The sequence below is a fragment of the Charadrius vociferus genome, unplaced genomic scaffold, assembly GCF_000708025.1.
Source record: "Charadrius vociferus isolate BGI_N301 unplaced genomic scaffold, ASM70802v2 scaffold136, whole genome shotgun sequence".
Classification (NCBI taxonomy): Eukaryota; Metazoa; Chordata; class Aves; order Charadriiformes; family Charadriidae; genus Charadrius; species Charadrius vociferus.
In genome coordinates this window covers 2,937,486-2,956,147 of record NW_009648960.1, presented here as the reverse complement: position 1 = coordinate 2,956,147, position 18,662 = coordinate 2,937,486, and the positions used below count along the sequence as shown (strand labels likewise).

The 18,662-nt window shown below is 45.4% G+C and overlaps 1 protein-coding gene across 1 annotated transcript in view; it reads right to left on the bottom strand.

Annotated features, from left to right (window-relative positions):
• The window catches only part of ERBB4 (v-erb-b2 avian erythroblastic leukemia viral oncogene homolog 4), a 419,420-nt gene that overhangs the window by 393,519 nt on the left and 7,239 nt on the right, over positions 1 to 18,662 (bottom strand). Inside the window, exon 2 of the mRNA XM_009887598.1 lies at positions 11,193 to 11,344. Coding sequence (XP_009885900.1) covers positions 11,193 to 11,344 — 152 coding nt within the window. The remainder of the gene's footprint in view (positions 1 to 11,192; positions 11,345 to 18,662) is intronic.

Sequence of the window (18,662 nt, the reverse complement as noted above, 5' to 3'; positions counted from 1 at the left end):
TGGGTATCTATGCAGGATGCCTGCACAACACACATGGGGCCGTAATTAGATGGCCCAGTGCTATTATCAGGTTTGGGGTGGGAGCGTTGCTGTTGCTGAATGCTGCAATCTGCACAATTGTGCTGACATTTCTGAACTATAAAAGCCCTCTGGCAGGCATCTACAGAGGAAACCTTTAAAATTGATCCAGTTTAGCACAAAAACTGTTGGCTAAGCCTCCATCCGTCCCTCTGCTCCTCCACCCCTTGACACAGCTTACAGCAAAAGACTTTACTTTCCCTTTCATACGGCTTTTAACAGCAATTCAAGCCCATTGATCCAGGACTCCGAGTCAGTGTATTACAATGCAAGATTATTCAGCTCTCTAACAGTCGGTTTGTTTAATTTCATTTTATTCCATAGTAAAATAGGATTGGAGGGAGGAAGGGCTAGAGGAAAAATTGGCAACGTATTGCTTAAACGCTCAGGAAAACAGAAAAATGTCACTCAAAGGAAAGTATAAAATACTTCCACTATCTATGTGCTTATCTATACCTCGCCTGTGTCTCCCGACTTCAACCTCTGTTCCACAGAAAGCTTTGAGAGGGCAGGTGGACAAAGAGGGGAATAAATAAGCCTTAACGACACCTGAGCAAAGCTTGTCAGTGAACAGCGTGAAATGGTGACGTTTATGCCATCTCCTAGCTAGGGTTAAGACTAGGCTTGAAAACTCATTACACTCACCATTTACACCAAATAACCTTTCTTTCTATGGTTCAAAGAAAACTACTCACTTGCTTTATAGTCTAATAAATCCATTTATAATTTAAAAGCATTTGCAACTATTTTTTTTCTGTTGGTTAGTTTAACTTTACTCCATTGCTTGCTTCAGTCCGGCTTCAATTAGGCCAGCACTTCCAATCACATCGGTAGGGGAGAGGTTTACATTTACAAGAGTAAGATCATTAACAGCATAAGGTGGTTGAAAGGGAGGGCATAATTGGTTTCACTTGCCTAGAGGGAAGATCAGCCTCTAAGAGAAACAACACCCAATTAAGAAGGTTTGCACTGTTTTATTTTTAATAATGTCCTCCTTCTACTACCACCGTTTTTATAGTACCCATCACAGCAGCTTCTGAGTTCTGGTTTAGCCACATGTATTTTGCAGATGCGCAGGAGCTGACAGCATCAGACCTCTTCGTGGACTGAGAGAAGGAAGAGTCTGATGAGACACTACAGAACAACAGGAAAAGAAAAAAATTCATAGTCTGTATTTAATTAAAAAAAAAAACAAAACCAAAACTAAGCCTAGACAGAGCCATGACTCTCAACAGTTGCTTTTGTTTATCTTAAGAATTCAACTCCTGATCTGTATATTCATCAGCGGCTAAGCTTCTGGGTGCCAGGACCTGTTGGAAAGCACAACTACTTTGTCAGAGGCTTAGCTGGCCGTGCACAGGCAAAGGCGGGTCATACAGCAGACAAGCCAGGTGACAGTGCTGGCCCAGGCACTGCCCTGGATCCACACAGAGCAGAGCCGAGCAGGAGGCTTACCTGCACCTCAAAGATCCCCAGCAGATGTTGCCCAAGGAGTAATGTGCTTCTACCAGCATGCATTGATCATGAAGGGAATGGCTGGGGTCAGCACCCAACCCCTAAATACAGCCCTGCATAGGAAGCTGTTAGGAAGGGAACAAGATCTCTGGTAGAAAGGAGGAGGAAGAGAAGAAAGGTCTTCCTGACTATTGTTGATGCTGCGTGACCAAAGAGCAGAAATGCATCCATTTTGTGGACTGCTCAACAGTTTAAGCAAAGAGCCCCCAGACCTGTTTGTGACATTCCCAGGGTGGTGGTAGACTTTGCCAGATCCTCTAAATGCTTTCCCCTACCATTAACATCCTCCGCTTGCTGCCCAGGCTGAGCTGCTGCCAGCTGGCACCCATCCACCATGTTACCTCTGCCAAACCTGGAAAGCACTCCACCTGGAGCAGCAAAACCCATGTCCTGGGCATATTTTTGGTACTGAGGCCTCTTGCACCTCATAATCTCCTAGCAACGGGGCTGGGAAGGGAGTGGCAATACTGCTGAATGGCAAACATCACTTGCGGCTGTAGCTGGCACCGCAGTGCAAGCAGGAGCGCTCCCACGCCGTGCCTTCCGCATCCACCTGGGCTTGCAGGCACCTCCACAGCACCCAAAAGCTGCCAGAGGGGCTCGCGAGGTTCATCAGGACCAGCAAGACAGACAGCAAGAAAGACGTCACAAAGACCACCAGCAGTACAGCCCCTGGGTGTGGGGGAACTGTCCCACATCACCTCCCCGGTGTTCTCCTCTGCCTAACAAAGGGTGGCTTCACTGCAACAACGAAAACGGTATAGCAAGCCAAAGGATATTACTGATCTCGAGCATGTGCATGGGTCTGGGTTACCCTGAATAATTTAAGTCAGGCTTCTTTTATCTCTTTCCTGCACCAGACTTGCTACTGCTGCCACGCACATGAATCAGACGGGCTTCCCGAGCGGCTGGAGTTGGGGTGCCTCCAGTACAATGGGAGCTGAAAGAGAAATGCTAAAAGACAATTTAAAGAGACTCCTTAATCATCCTGGACTTCAAATCTTTACCTCTCATCTCCACATGTGATACAGCCAAAGGATGCTCCCCCCAGCTGAAAGGAGACACAGGCAGAGGCTGCGGGAGAGCTGGGGAAGCTCTTGGCTGCTGCCAACACAACAAAGGGGGAAACAAAGGCCCAAGTTGGACTCCATCCCCACATCCTCCTGGAGTCCGGCGGGGGAGCCTCTCCAAATTCCCTGTATGTCAGTGTATGTGTGTCAGCGAAGGGCCTGTTGACACCACCTGCTAATCGCTCCACACAGATGACAGCACGTGTTTTATACAGCAAATTGATCACAGGGAAGCGGACACAAGAGAATGTAGCTGCTCGTGCCTCCAGCAGCTTTGGCAGCACTCCCAAGAGCAAGACCTGCAGCAGAAGGGATGTGAAGAGCAGCCCAGTAATGTCCCCAGCAGGCCCAGGCTCCCCTGGAAAAGGGCATCATCTGCAGCCCTCCTCCATTACAACCTCATGAAGAAAACACTTCCTGGGGGGCTGCATGCACCTGGCACACACGGAGGCAAAGAGCCACTTCACAGTCCATCCCCGCGCCAAAACAGAAGCCTGCATTTCCACAGCACACGGCTCTCCTAAACACAAGTGGTTATTTCAAACTGTATCTTTTGTACAAAGCCACCAAAAATAATTGCTAAATTAATGGGGCAATAGCTAATGTACATATATTTGGTTATGGCTTGGCAGACCCACTTGAGGATTAATTGTATATTAATTCTCTTCTGTGTTTGTTTTGCAGAAGTTAAAAACGTAATGCAAGTAGAAGAACACCAGCTTGCAGAGTCTTTAAGTTTCTCTCAGCTGAGAGCAAAAGCCAAACTCCATTGCCGAGCTGATCTGGGCTGCTTGCTGGTAGGGACAGAACAAGAGGAGAAAGAGAGGTTGCACAAGTGGGTTTTTCAGTTGTTTTTAGGGACAGGAGGTTGGTGGTGTGTATGGAAGAGAAAGCAGCCTCCTAGCCCAGTTATTCTGCTTGTTGCAATGCCCTGGGCAGCTATAAAAATAAAAGAATAGGGCTGAGAAGAGTATAAAACCAGAGTCAAAATCTGGCTATGGGGAGCTAGGAAAAGCATCAGCTGCTTGGAGAGATGAAGCTGCTGGGTTTGTAAACAACGTTAAAAAAAGGCTGTGCAAGAGCCGGACAGAAATAGCTGCGCAGCAGGCGAGGCCACTACAGCAGGGTAAGGAGGAGGTGTAAGGTGGGGAGAGGGCTTGGGGTCACCCCGCAAGGCTCTGCAGCTCCACCGAGGTCTGGTGGGAGGGAGCAGCCACTGCAGCGCAGGGGTGGCACAGCAGGCGCTGGGCAGCTGTTAGCCACCCGGGATTATTTGCATCCCAGAGCAGGCAAGCGTGGCCAGGTGCAAGGGGGGAATCGTTGGCAGAAAAGCAGGGAGGGAGGCAGATGGGAAGCTGGCAGCCACGCAGGCAGCTTTGAGGGGGGTGGAAGGAAGGGGAGATGTGAGCAGGGTCCCTATTCTGCTGTGCTGCATCTAGCAGAGGAGATGCATGAGGAGCAGCTAGAGGCTTACACCAAAGAAGCTTTGGTAGAGGCACAAATCGAGCGGTACCACATCCTGTATTTACCAAAAATGGGTTGAAAGCAGACAGGCTGTTGAAAAGGGGTTCCTGAGCGTCCAAGGAAGGGAGGCACAGAGGCAGCGCTACAAAGACATACCTGTATTACAGGTGCCTGACCGGGACAGCACAGAAAAGCAGATGGTGCAGAGACATGGATGCTGTCTTATCAGCGTATCATGAAGGGGGAAAGCAACTGAAGCACCAAAATAATGTAACACCTCTGATCACATTTAGGCCACAAAGAACTGGAGGCCTTTTACCTACCAATTGTGGAGGCTCTGAGAGCAGTGGGGTCGGAATGGAGCTGGGTGAAACTATGTTGGGGACTATGTGGCATGTAATATTCATCTTCGATAGCAGGGACCAAGAACCAACCATCCAAGTGGTGTCCCACACATCAAGGACCGAGGGCAATGTGAACACTGCTGGTCAGTTAGCAGCAAGGGAGACAAGCAGGACAGCACGATGTTTCAAGAGGGAGCGGGCACTGCTTTGGAAATGCTGATCCTGGCCCTGAGGTTGGTGGAACTGCTCGATTTGTTACCACCATCTCACCAATTACTGTAATAGCACCCGGCACCCTGCTCTTCCCTGCTGCTGCAGCACAGGCTTCCCATTTAACTACCTGCTTCTGAGCACAGGACGGGTCTGGAAGACCCTACAAATCTGGGCTGTTCCTCACCTTGGCAATCAATACCTGCTGGCCATTTTGAGACTAGTTTAAACCGCTGGGATTGTTTTAAGCTACTGTTTCTTCAAACACAATGGGAAATGGTAGAAAAAGCTGTCCTCCTACAGAAGACATGTATCACATGTGCTTTTTGCAATTAGCCTCTGCTCCCATTCCACCCTCTGAGTTTGGAATCTAACAAACCTTAAACACAGCTCGGGTTCATCCAACAGTTGGCAGCTGATCACAGCCGGTGTAAAACATTTTGCCCATGCCAGAAGCACGGCCCAGCGTGCCGCTGGCCTCTTGTAACCCACACAGCACAGCAGTTGTGTTTATTGCTGTGTGCACATGATGCCCCAGCCAGGTTTACACAGCAAGCTGGAGGTGTCCTCTTTCCACCTGGATTTGTGTGGCACACACAGCCCTGCCCCTCATGCCACTGCTGGCACACCATTAGGCTCTTTATGCTTCATTTTCTAATGGGTGAGGTCCTGGGACAACAATTACAAATACATAAATATATGTATTTGATTTCCAGGTTTGTAATTACCTGGAGACCACTTTGCCTCTTGCCAGCCAAGGACAAAGCACACGCTGGCAAGGCTCTCTTGATGCAACTTACTGTGGGACAAATCCTACAGGGCAGCTTTGCCCAGCAAAACCCTCCAAAATCCCCATGCTGGTATAGGGCCAGACTGCAATGTTTTCCAAGCACGTCTGGGGGAAATCCCCCTCCGCGTAGACACAGCCACCCCATAGTCTCTTTATGGGGACTCCTGACAGACACTCCACTCCACACCCCGCTCCCTTTCTGCTGAGCTGGGCCCTTACTGAAGTCTGTCAGCTGGCAATTAAGATACCATTTTGCTGCAGAAGAGGATGCAGAGCTGTGCTGCCAGGCCTTCAGGAGACATCAGAGTGATCTGCTAAGCAAACTGGACAAGGCAATACCCTCCTGTCTCTGTACTCCCCTTCCTGACACGGCTATTCAGTCTGCATGCTCTCTTCCATGCCCATGTCTCCACTGACCTCTGCCACCAGAGTTTTCAGAAGGGTCTGCTTACACCCGTTTTGCTAAAAAAAAATAAAAAATAAAAAAACTTTGAAAAAAAATAATGTTTTTTGGTTGTTTTGTTGTTTGGTTTTTTTAAAATCAGAAGCAGCTCTGAATGCCTAGGGGCCAGGCAGCACGGTTTGAAAGCAGCTCTTCCCGTGACTGCTCTGACAGTCCTCCCCCCTTGGAGGGGTCTGCCTGACCCAGTCTTCCTCAAAGGCTGTAACACAACCAGAAGCAAAAATACATAAAACCAAAACCCCCCAAATTCCATCTGCCACAAAGTCTAAACGTCATGGCAAGGAAAGTGGTAAGTATGGGGCTATACGTCTTTGCAGTAACCATAGCGGCTATAACACTGCCCACCACGAAAGCCCACTCTGTTAAATGTCAGGCAGATCACTGCCAATCTAGCTGTGGCTGAAGGTGCTACAGAGGCACAATAGAGGTAAATGAAAAAAGAATTTATAAAGTGGTGGTAGATCATTTTCGAAGGCTGTTGATTGCGGTTAGAAATAAGTTTCATTATCATTTGGGAGAGTTATTGCAGAGAACAGCACAGAACTCTGGTCATGTCTTCAAAAATAAACAATCTGAATTGGTTAAATAAAATCCAGACACAAGAAGACAATTTACTGACTGTGAATTGCTAAAAGCCTGGGGATTAGTCAAAGATAACTCTCGTTTACCAAATGTGTTTAACAGGACAAGAGTGCTTGCAGAAGATTGTTTTGTGGTATACTAATTGTGTATTTTATTTCGAAAATTGAATACGGAGATGCTATTAAGTAATAAGAACCGTCCACAATACAAACTGTCAGCTTTGCCAAGTAAAACTAAAATAGCTTGCTGCTTCTGAAACCAAATAGTCATTTGCAATATAAACCAGTGTACACGATCTGAGCTTTTCTCAAGATTTTTTCTTAAATCCAAACCAGGAAAATAAATCTCAGCTCTAGCCTTGATGAGACTCAAAACACGCACCAGCTCAACCAGCTTATCTAGTTTCATGGAGCAAGCCCCAGTGCAAAAACCTGGCCTGTGCAATTAGTTGAAGGATGCCAGCTGCTTGGGAAGCATTGGGAGATGGACCCCAACCCCTTCCCACACCATCACTGCTGACTTGCTGAGTGAGCCTGGACATGCGACAGGGACAAGGGAGCTCTCAGGGTCTATATTCCACCCGCTTATTTGTCCTGCCCAGTTCAGTCGTGCTCTTGGAAACAATAAGTACCTTTTCCTACCGCAGCCTATGGACAGACAACCTCTGCCACAACAGGGAGGCGCTACTGCAGTTGCAGTTAACCTTAGCCTCATTTCATTGCCAAAGCTTGCAGTGGTGGGACTCTGATGACCGAATTACCCCAGTGTACATTTTTTGTCAGTAGGTTGAGCCTCAGAAGAATAACAAAGAGAACCAGCTACCAGCCCACAGTCAGAAACGTGTTGCTTTTCCCAGCACTCAGGCTTAGACACATTTTTTCCTCCTATCGAGCGCTCCTTTCCTGTGCCAGGACTCCTGTTGCAGCCACGGTGCAGGGAAGCACCAAGCAGCAGGAACACAGCTGATGGAGCTGGAGGGTAGGACGCATAGAGGACAACTTCACACTGCACTTGCTCACCCTTGTTTTGGCCACCCACAGTCAAGCAATACCAAGACTATTTTTGCTTCTGGTTGTGTTATATGTAAAACTAAACCAGCAGATTTGTGCTCCTGTTCTGCACACATATGAAAATGATAGCAAAAAAATCATTAGTGTATGCACTTCTTACATGAATGAAGCTCCTCATGACCTTAAAGCCACCCACTGGGCTGGCAGGCCTAGAAGTTTAAGGGGTTGAGCATTTCTTTCAGGTGACAGGCAGCCCTTTTCAGTCTTAATCAGCAGATATCCAGAGAGCTAACTCATAGACATAAAGCAAATCCACTTAGGGAATAAATGTCTAAATAAGTACGAGAGATGGGATGCTGATCTTTTAATGTTTCTCTGCAGGGTAAACAAAATTATGTTGATGGGTTTTTTTCCCTTCAATTCATTTATGGTATTCGTCTATTATTGCATGATAAAAAGACTCAGCATGCCTGGTCTTTCATCTGTCCCAGAGTGAGATGCTCCCCAGCTAAGCTGAGCACTAACGAGAAGGCAGGCAGGCACATAAAGCCATGGTACTCATCAGCTGGAAGTGCATATAACCCAGGGATAAGTCAACTGCCTATCTGATGTCCATTTGGTGGAGAAAGAGGACAATTATTGCAATAGAGACTGTGAAAAAATGGAGCAGACTGGAGGAATGTCATCTTGCATGATGAGTTCACCATAGAATGGGCTGGGTTGGAAGGGACTTTAAAGATCATCAGGCTCCAAACCCCCTGCTGTTGACAGGGACACTTCCCACTAGACAGGTTACTCAAAGCCCCATCCAACCTGGCCTTGAACACCTCCAGGGATGGGGCACCCACAGCTTCTCTGGGCAACCTGTTCCAGTGCCTCACAGCAAAGAATTTCTTCCTAATATCGAATCTAAATCTACCCTCTTCCAGTTTAAAACCATTACCCCTCGTCCTGTCACTACAGTCCCTGAGAAAGAGGTCCTCCCCACCTTTCCTGTAGGCCCCCTTTAGGTACTGGGAGGCTGCTATAAGGTGTCCCCGAAGCCTTCTCTTCTCCCGGCTGAACAACCCCAACTCTCTCAGCCTGTCTTCAGAGGGTAAGTGCTCCAGCCCCCTGATCTTTGTGTCCCTCCTCTGGACTCGTCCCAACAGATCCACATCCTTCTTATGTTGGGAGCTCCAGAGCTGGACACAGTACTCCAGGTGGGGTCTCACTTGTCCCTGGTCTCCACTTGGACGTTGAGCTGCTGACCACAACTCCTCGAGTGCGACCATCCAGCCAAATCCTTATCCAAGTGGTCCACTGTCAAATCCATGTCTCTCCAATTTAGAGACAATAACGTTGTGCCAGACAGTGTCAAAATTTATTTAACTCCAAGAGAGACAAATAGCCTTTCTTTTAGTTATCTCCCATCTGCCACCTTCATTTGGCCATTAAAACAATTTTTAAAATGGTAACACAAGCAATACTGCCTAACTAATGAATGTTGAATTATCAGCATAAATATGCCAACATTTATTTATTTATTTGCCTCACCAAGAACATGTTCTCCTCTGTTTGGTTTTCTGTTTTAATGACTACAATTTATCATATTAACTACACTTCCAGTTCACTGGGTTTTGTTTCAAGTTCTGCTTTTTACTGAGACATGTGCAAGAGAGCAGTCTCAGGTAAGAGAAGTAATAAAACTAATAAAAAAGCGATAGTAACAGTCATCAAAAAGCACAAGTGACCGAACCACCTTCATTTACTACACAGGGCCCTTCTTTCTTCCTCTCATTTACTGATTTTACTGCAAACTTTCAACCAGTATTTTACTCTGCTTATAGCAGCCCTCCGCAAAGAATGTTAATTCCCTGATTTCCAAATAATTTGCTTCCCCTACCAACCAGCAGGCAGCCTAAGTAGGAAGGAAAGCCAAAGCAGGAGAACCATCTATGATGAATTCAAGCCTTGCACAATAGCCCAGTCAGGAGTTTCAGGAGGCATTTGAAACTCCAGTGATGCCTGAATCAGTGCAGGGATTCTTCCTGCGCAGGAGGTATCTATCTGCTGCCTGTCTAACGTGGTGGGAAACCAGTTAGTCCAGCTGCACCAAGGCTGTATCTATTTCAGAGCACAAGCATATGTGTTTTGCCCACCTGTTACAACTGTGAAATGTATAGATAGCATTTACTTCCTAGGCATTCGTCGCTCAAATTAACAGGCAACCTGTTAGTCTGGGTGCAATTAGCACCCCAAACTTTACTCCAGACGTATTTGGTAGCTGAAATTTGCTTGCAGATCTTTAAGCAGCCTGGTGTACACTTGGAGTAAATACAGGCCAACATATAGAGTGGAAATCCTGTGAAATCCCCAACAAATGTAACGTGAAGCAAAGCTAAACACGCTGTTGGAGAATCTGCTCTGCCTTTATTAGAAACCATAATGGAATGCTCACAATTTTACAAACTGAAATTGAGCACTAGGTTCACCCGAGACCCGGCAAACCCAATGGCAGTGTAACACAACCTGCCAGGGCTGACTCCTGCCGCCCTCTTCCTGCTGTCGGATTTAAACCTGCCGCTCCCCCTACGTGCTTTTCATGAAAATGCCAGTTACATACAGACACACATCTTGAAAAATGACATGAGCGTTTTGCAGAAGTATATGCGAGCAATACCATATGATATGAGCGGTGTAAACCCTTATCTGTGTCATGGCTTGACTACTTCTATTGCAGAACATGACCAGCACAGCCTGCAACCACACTGCCACAGGCAGCCTTTTCTACTGTGGCCCTCATACCCACATAGTAGTTTCTTCCATGTTGCAGCCACATCATCTACAGCATCCTCACATGCCCACCTGAGTGCACTGGATCACTCCTTTGCAGATTATTTCTTCAAACATAACCAGTTTTGCAACAACAAATAACGATGGGCTTAAATTCTCTTAATTCAGCATTCTCTTTTCCTTCCTTGTGGTTGCTAGCATGTTAACAGGGAATGCACAAACCACACTGAAATGTTCCTACACAAATCCAAAGGCCAAAAGCTTGATATTTACTCGAAACAAGGAGGGCTGATGGAGTGCACAACCCAGTGCAGGTAGCACTGGTGGCAGGACCGCCTTCATCTATCACAGACTTCCTCTGGATGCTGGAGATTCAATTAGGCTCATAACTCCAGTCTCATACACAAAGAGGGTTTTATGTTCATTCAGCAATCACCTTTTTTCTCCTTTTTTTTAAATGCTCTACAAACGTTGCCCAGAGTTCTTCCCTTGCTTAGTCTATCAATCAGTCCATGTATAGCATTTTATTAGAATTAGCTTCTCCAAGCATCCAGTGCGTATCTGCATTATGCTCTGACCTTCCTAAACCCTGTCTTACCTGCTCCGTACCTGCAGGCAACACACAGTGATAGAGACCTGCAAGGTGTCACCTTTCTGTGTAGTGACATGGTTTTCTCCCCCAACTCATGGATAAATCTAAACGACGCATACTCAGAGCATCTGTCACAGCAATGGCATTGCTCTTGTTCTCTGCACATCTGTGACATTTTATTATCCTCTTATAATACTGCAGTGGAGCTGGTGGGAAAGAAACCTGTCCTTCCCCAGCCCAGTAACCATAGCTACTCCCCTAAACACAGAAGACAGAGGGAAGGAAAAAAGATTTCTTACCCGTAAGAAGGAGAGGTCTCGGTTGTGCTCAATGCTCGTGATTTCCAGGTTGCCCATAACTACCTCGCAGTTCTCATAGTACTTGCGCAGGGCCCGATACTGCTGCTCCAGGTCAGAGAGGGAGCTCAACTTGTTCTCGGTGCCAGCACACACTGCAAGAAACCACAGGACAAACAATCAGGATGAGTGTGGAAGAGGGGCACAGGAACAGAGAAGTAAAGTTTGTATACAGGGATACAAGTAATTGTAACAAAAATCCTGAATTATTCACGAGATTAGGTCCTGAAAAACAAACAAACAAAAAAAAAAAAACAAAAAACCACCAGCACAAATTACTTGAATATCAGCAGTTGTGATAGGAAGGTACAAACGTGGTCCGAGATCATCTCAGCAATTTAAGCACATCTCACCAAATGAAATGAAGTGCTGGTATTTACTACCAAATGCAGAAAGGCTGAAAAGGCAGAAATGCAGGAAAAATGCAAAACTAGTTGACCCCAGAACCTAAATAAGGGCCAAACCCAGGTCTCGGTGAAGTCACTGCTAGTTCTGCCAATGACAGAATTGAACACTGAACAGGGATGCGCCAATCACAGACTAAAGGACGTAAGCCTGGAGAGACCCATGCATCGAAGCTGCCCTGGGTATTCCAACATTTTCCCTATTCAGCTGATGCTCATAATGCTCTGTTGGACAAGCCAAGAGCAACCTGACCAGAAGGCTTATACGCGACGTTGTTTTCCCCATCACTTTCCTTAAGACCCCAGCCCTTCCCAGCTTTATGCAAATTAAATAGGAGAAAGACAATAGCAAAAAACACATTGTCTTTCCACAAGTCACCAGGTTGAATGGACAGTGGAGATGTGTCAGATGAGTTAGGAAACACCATCCTAATACAGTTAGTTTTCAGAAGATGCCCTTCAATATGATACTACTCTGTTCTAAAGTTTGATGTCCAGTTCAAAGCTACTGCAGAATCACAGCTCAGCTCAGTCTATTAGCTTGTCGCGCATCAAGCAATGACAAAAATTAATGTGGGGAAAAAAACCACAGAAGCAGCATTTTACAACAGCAGTTTTTCATGCAGCACTCAGCCTGCCAGAACAACGATGCTTCTTAAACGGTCAAGTGTAGGGCTGGGCTTTTTTTTTTTTTTGCTTGCACTTACTTTTCCTCTCTACCAACAGCTTGTGGGTTGTTCTTATCTGTGAGCAAATTAATCTGAATATATCCAAACTTTTGAAGTGGGCATTATATTATGCAAAACATGAGCCAGACCGGAATAGCATTTCTGGAGTCATTCCCATTCCTGGATTAAATCAATACAAACAAAACTCTCCATGACTGGAGGCATAATCAGTAAAATTGGCTAAAATATGCTCTTTTGAATGATGTGGGTCCTTTTTATAAATATCAAAAGTAATTAGGTTTTTGAGTACTACTATTATTGACTGTTTACTTACTACAGCCCCCCGCCCTTTTTTTTTTTTTTTTTTAATAGAAATGGAAACAATTCTCATCTCTGTTCTTCGCTGCGGTCTCTCTGCTGCAGAGCAATCTGCTCTTGTGCCAGGGTGATTCGAGTTTCAAGCAGCCTCTTGGCAAAGGGCTTCGGGAGGCAGCCAGAAACCCACAAACTGCTCAAAGTTTTCTCCCAAGGAAACTCCCTCTGCCCTAAAAATGGCAGCAGAAATCTGTTCCCTCCTGAACTGTAAACTCCCCACCAGGGAGGGACAGCAGCGGCTGGTTTCATGGTGAGCCATTCACAGGATGAAGGTTTTATTCACAGGATCAGGTTTATCAGGGTTTTGTGTTTCCAGCAGCTAAAGAGCACGGATCAGCGCTGAACAGGCACTACATAGGACTGCCTTTCCAAATACATGTCTGGTCTATATACCAAAGGAAATATTATAAAGGATGTAATTTTTTAATTTCTTTCTTTGGCCTGGTAGAAGTAAAACTTCAAAGTCCTTGTTAAGTTTAAAAACTTGAAATATTTGACATATATTCATTTGGTGAGGCCGCATCTGGAGTACTGCATCCAGTTCTGGGCTCCCCAGTTCAAGAAGGACAGGGAACTGCTGGAGAGGGTCCAGCAAAGGGCAACAAAGATGATTAGGGGATTGGAACATCTCTCATATGGAGAAAGGCTGAGGGACTTGGGTCTCTTTAGTCTAGAGAAAAGAAGATTGAGGGGAGATCTTATTAATAATTAGAAATACTTAATGGGAGGATGCCAGGGGGATGGGAGCAGTCTTTTTTCAGTGGTGCCCAGTGATAGGACGAGGGGTAATGGGCATAAACTTGAACATAGGAAGTTCCATCTTAACATGAGAAGGAACTTCTTTACTTTGAGGGTGGCAGAGCACTGGCACAGGCTGCCCAGAGAGGGGGTGGAGTCTCCCACTCTGGAGACATTCCAAACCCGCCTGGACGCTGTCCTGTGTGACCTGTTGTAGGTGACCCTGCTCTGGCAGGGGGGGTGGACTAGATGATCTCCAGAGGTCCCTTCCAACCCTGACCATTCTGTGATTCTGTGATACTGCGTTGCAGAAAACCAAAACCGGTTGGTTTGCCTGGGTTTTAAAATAAAAACTACCACCTCATTTCAAGGCTTAAATTAAAACACGAACATTCCCATTTTGAAAGTTTTCTTGTAAAACCTTACCACTTAGAGTAAAACATACCTAAACAAGATTATTTTAATAGCCATTTTGGGGGATTCCCAAGATGGAAAGACAAGGTCCCACTGGGACCTGACATAGCTCTGCTGGACTGGGAACACTTGGAAGGATTAACCACTGCTGCTAGGGGATGGCACATCTTTCTTTTTGAAATACAAAGCCCTGTTCTAGCTCATATTTAGAGTTTTATTCTGAACACCTCAAGATCTGCCGTACAAGCATCTCCACCCTTCAGGGAGACACAATGCCTGTCCCTCCTGGAAGACATCAAAAATCTTTGCTACCAATTACAGAATCGGTTTGTTTGCTTTTCCTTAAAAGCAGCAGCAGCATCTATAACAACAAGATTGACTGTGTTTCCAGCCGAATAAGTATTATTCTGTCTTAAGGCTCCCGAGGACTAATAAATAATTTCTGTTCCATTTTGCAATCAGTACTAAGGATCAACATAGCTGAGAAAACAATTCCAGCAGCTCAGCTAATAAAGCTATACACTACAACACTGGTATTTCATGTTGCACACCCATTAAATATTTCCCGAAAGCTAATTCAGCCATTTGTTGCTGTAAAGAGGCAGAACACCTGGAGCCTGCTCTTGCAAGAGGATTCAACGGGGCTGAAGACAGCCCAGATGTAAGCCAGGGCTGCAGATTTTATTCGCGTAAGATTAATTTTGTACAACCAAACCATTGCAGTAACTGCTCCCAGCTTTTGATAATGCTATGGAAATCAATTCTTAAAAGCAAACTTAGAAGAAATCATGTTGATCTTTTAAATTGATCTTAGAGCAATTTGAAGCATCTAATTTCTGTCTTAAAAAAAAAGAAATCCCCTCTGGTCCTCTGTTACACAAAACACCTCTGTGTTCCAGCTCACACCTCGGCCTCTGCTGCCTGCAAGATACCTGGCAAAAGGTCCACGCAACCCAGCCCACCACAGCCTGCTCCTGCTGCAAAATTTGGGAACCCAGGGAAGTCCCTGTCCAGCGTCAATACTTCCAACCATGGCTTGGCTTTTACAGCTCTGTACTGTACTGACAGGCCACCTCCCCTCATATAAAAATATGAAAAGAAATTGGTTACAAATTGCCTCAATTCAAGTAGTACACTGAAAGAGAGACTATCCTACATCAGTCAGGGATGCAGCAGTGCAGATTTTCTGCCATCAGTACCCGACCCGCAGAGCAGCTGAAGCAGAACCAGCACTTGGAGAAGGAGAGCCCCAACCTGGGGAGCAAGTTGAAGTTCCAAAGCAAATGTGGGTATAACCATGGGTCACTAATAATCCATTATTATAACAAGCCATTAATCTCTCTCTGACTCAGCTTTACATCATGAGTTTTGTACATATACTTTTCCTGCACCTAATAACCAAATTCAAAATACAAAAGAGAAAACTTGCAAGTATTTAAGAAAAGCAGATTAGATCAACTGTCACTTGCAGGAAGATAGAGCTGGGACAGTACCTCCATCCTTCGCAGAGTCCTTTAAAACACGGAGATATGCTGTTCATTTTTTTTAAGGCAAAATACAATTAACAGGGTAAAAAACCATTCTGGCCATAAGGGAGAAACACTGCTGCCATATACAATTACAAAGGAGCTCCTATTTGCCTGCACGTGCCAGGGAGCCAAACCTGGGAGGGACAGAGGCCAGAATGCAGGCTATGAACCGGTAGTTAACAGTGAGTTTTATCCCCCGTTTTGAGCCACAGGAGGCAATTCCCAGCTGCTCCAGGGCAAATATAATCATTTGGGGTCTGATTTGCCAAAAATAGTCAAGAAGCACTAAAGCATGTGAGGTGGGAGGTGAGCAAGGGTAGCACAGGATCCCCAGTCTGTCTGCCCCCAGGCTTGATGCAGAGCACGAACATATCCCTCTCACCCTCCTGTTCATCTCTTGGAACAACAACAGGCATCTATGTGTTGTAGCAGCTCTTTAAAATTAAGTGCCAAAATAATACATATTTTCAGGGATGCTCCAGCTGTATATAGGCACAAACATGAGCACAACAAAATGTATTTCCTTGTCATGCCATGCAAAACCACCATAATCTATATTTCATAAACTCTCTTCAAAGCCCTTTGTTGTATATTGTTAGACACATTACTTTATATAGCCCCAGAAACCAACAAGCAGCAAGAAAATAAAGACTGCACATTAAAAGCAGTCCCTGCAGCAGAACCTCTCCTGGTTAATAAAAACTACTAATTCTCCCACCTCTAACAGAGGTCAAAAAAGTAGCAGCTTCAAATGTGCCTCCAGTCTGCAGCTTCTCTCACTATCGAGCATCTCTGAGCACGTATACTCCCAGCTTGCTCAGGGGGTCTTACAGAGGCGTCTCAATGAGGGAAATTCTTCCGTACCATTTAAATGCACACCCAGGAAAATCTGACATCCCCTTACGTTTTCCCAGACAGAAACCCCAGCGAGCTGTTGACTGACAGTCTGTACCAAGTTACCAGCATGCCACAAAGCTCTCAAACTCATCTGTCCTCCAACATGCGCTTGGCTATTCCCTCTCTTTCAATATTCTGGCAAAAAACCTCACAGAGTATGCATGTGTAAGTGCCCAGAGACACCCGCCACTAATGTTATCCCGAAGCTGAAGGATGTGACCTTCCCGTCTGGGAAGCCCCAAACCGGTGGTGATAGCAACCAGCCAGGCTGCCAACTTGTGGCCGCTGTACATCTATACCCCAAATGTGGGCAATTTTGGGTGGGCAGCAGACAGACTGCTGCTTGGGCATCACAAAAGTGGATCTCAGGCATTACTCACACATTTACACTTCACATTCAGTTGTTTACTTACTACCGGCTACCTGAAGTGACAGAGAAGAGCTTCAGCTCCTAATGGCCCCAATTACAGCACTAATAATTGTCTGTGTTGAATTGAATTTATGTTTTTCATCAATATTCATACACATGACTTGGAAATTAATTTCCCATTGACATTTTTTCATAACAAAGCCAAATCATTCAAATGCTCACTCAAAGGTAGCAAATAATGGAGGCGTTTAAAAATGTCCTTTAGCTTCTGCTTTTTAGGCCGTTATTTTGCTCTGCTCTGTTGATGATAAGTCTATATGTTAAATTAAGAAATCACATTTGACTCAATCTAGTTCTGTTTCTTGTAATACTAATGGATTTTATAATCCTCCCAGCTCAACAGATGAACTAACTTTGGAAGGAGGTCAACTTGTTTCATTTCTTATTTGAGCCCTCTCTGGATCTGCCTACACTTGGACTTACTCAGGAGGAGTGAATCCCATCATCTCTGGCATGGTTACCCCCGCCTGAAATACCAGTGTCTTGCTCCGCTCCCAAAGCACATTCGGCTAAGCAGTGATGAGGCATCCTCGTTGCCAACTCCAAGGGAGTTATCTCCAGCATCTGGATATATTCTTTTCAATCATAAAAAAATTATTATTATCTCTTTGGTGAGGACACGGGACAGCGGCGCATTTGCCCTGTACCAGCCTCCGCCTGAATGCAACACAACCTCCCTTTGTCCATTGGTTTGTCAAGTGGGCCAAAAGCGCAAGAAGAGGCTTAAAGTATGAGACACACTGGTTTCAGGAGCGTGCTTATGAGAAGACAATCGCGTGTGCCTTCATCCCAGTCAGGACTAGCCTAACAACAGTCAGCACCTCTTTCTAACATTCTTTTCCTGCACTTCCCACTTATTTACTTAATTAGCTGTGTTTTGACAGACAGGACCATCATCAGGGTTTCTTGAAAAGCAGCTAACGTAACTGTTTATTAATAATTGCAAACACTTGTGGCAATTTGTTAAGGCCCCCAGATGGGGGGAAAATACTCAAGTCCCTTAAGGAACAACTAATTACCAGCAATGCCACAGCAGTCCCCATTCATTTCATTATGCTCTGCGCTCTCCGCAACAGCCTGGGCACCCTATCATGTACGCACACAGAAGAAGGGGTAAACACACGTTTTAATCCTTTCATTATTATTTTACAGCTCTCCTTGAACGAGCTGCAAAAGCCTCGAATTTTCTTGCAATTAGGCACGTCCTAATGAAAGGAGGGACCGCCTGCACTTACAGTCTTGCAGATGTCTGCTGGGAGAAGGCAAAACACGCCTTGAGGTCACCAGCCGTTTTCCTATAAACCCAGTGGTTTTGGAGAATGTTTTAAAATTAGAGGCTTGCTTTCCCTAGGTGAGAGACTGTAATGAAGGAGAACATAATTTTCTCTGTACTCCTAATTAAAAGCTCAGCTGGCACAAGTGTTTTCCTTCCGTGAGGTCTGCTCTACACTAGAAAATTATCATCCCATTTGAATCCAGTTGCATGCAATCAACCCAACTGCCATGAACTCCTGGACAGCCGCACAGCCAGGAGAAGAGAAGCTCAGTATTGCCATCCAGCCACTGTTCAGTCCATCAGGGTGTCATCTTGATGAGGTGATACAGTACGGGCTGGCCCACAGCAGCTGTGAGACACACCATCATAGCTTTAATCCCTTATACCTGCATGCAAACAGCCTCGAAACACAACCTTCAGGGTACTATTATTTATTTTTCTTTCAAAGTTAAGCTCTCCACAACTGCTAAATAAAGTCAAATTAAAAAAAAAAAAAAAAAAAAAAACAAACCACCTATAATTTTCATCCAGACTTTAATTTGCAATGCTAAAAGGACACTCTGAAACACTTATATAGCCTTTCTTTGCTTTGCATGGAGAAGAGGTCCCTGGGTTCATAGCACCAGAGACCAAAAGTATTAATTCCCTGAAATTTGCTCACTAAACCCCAAATATCATTTCA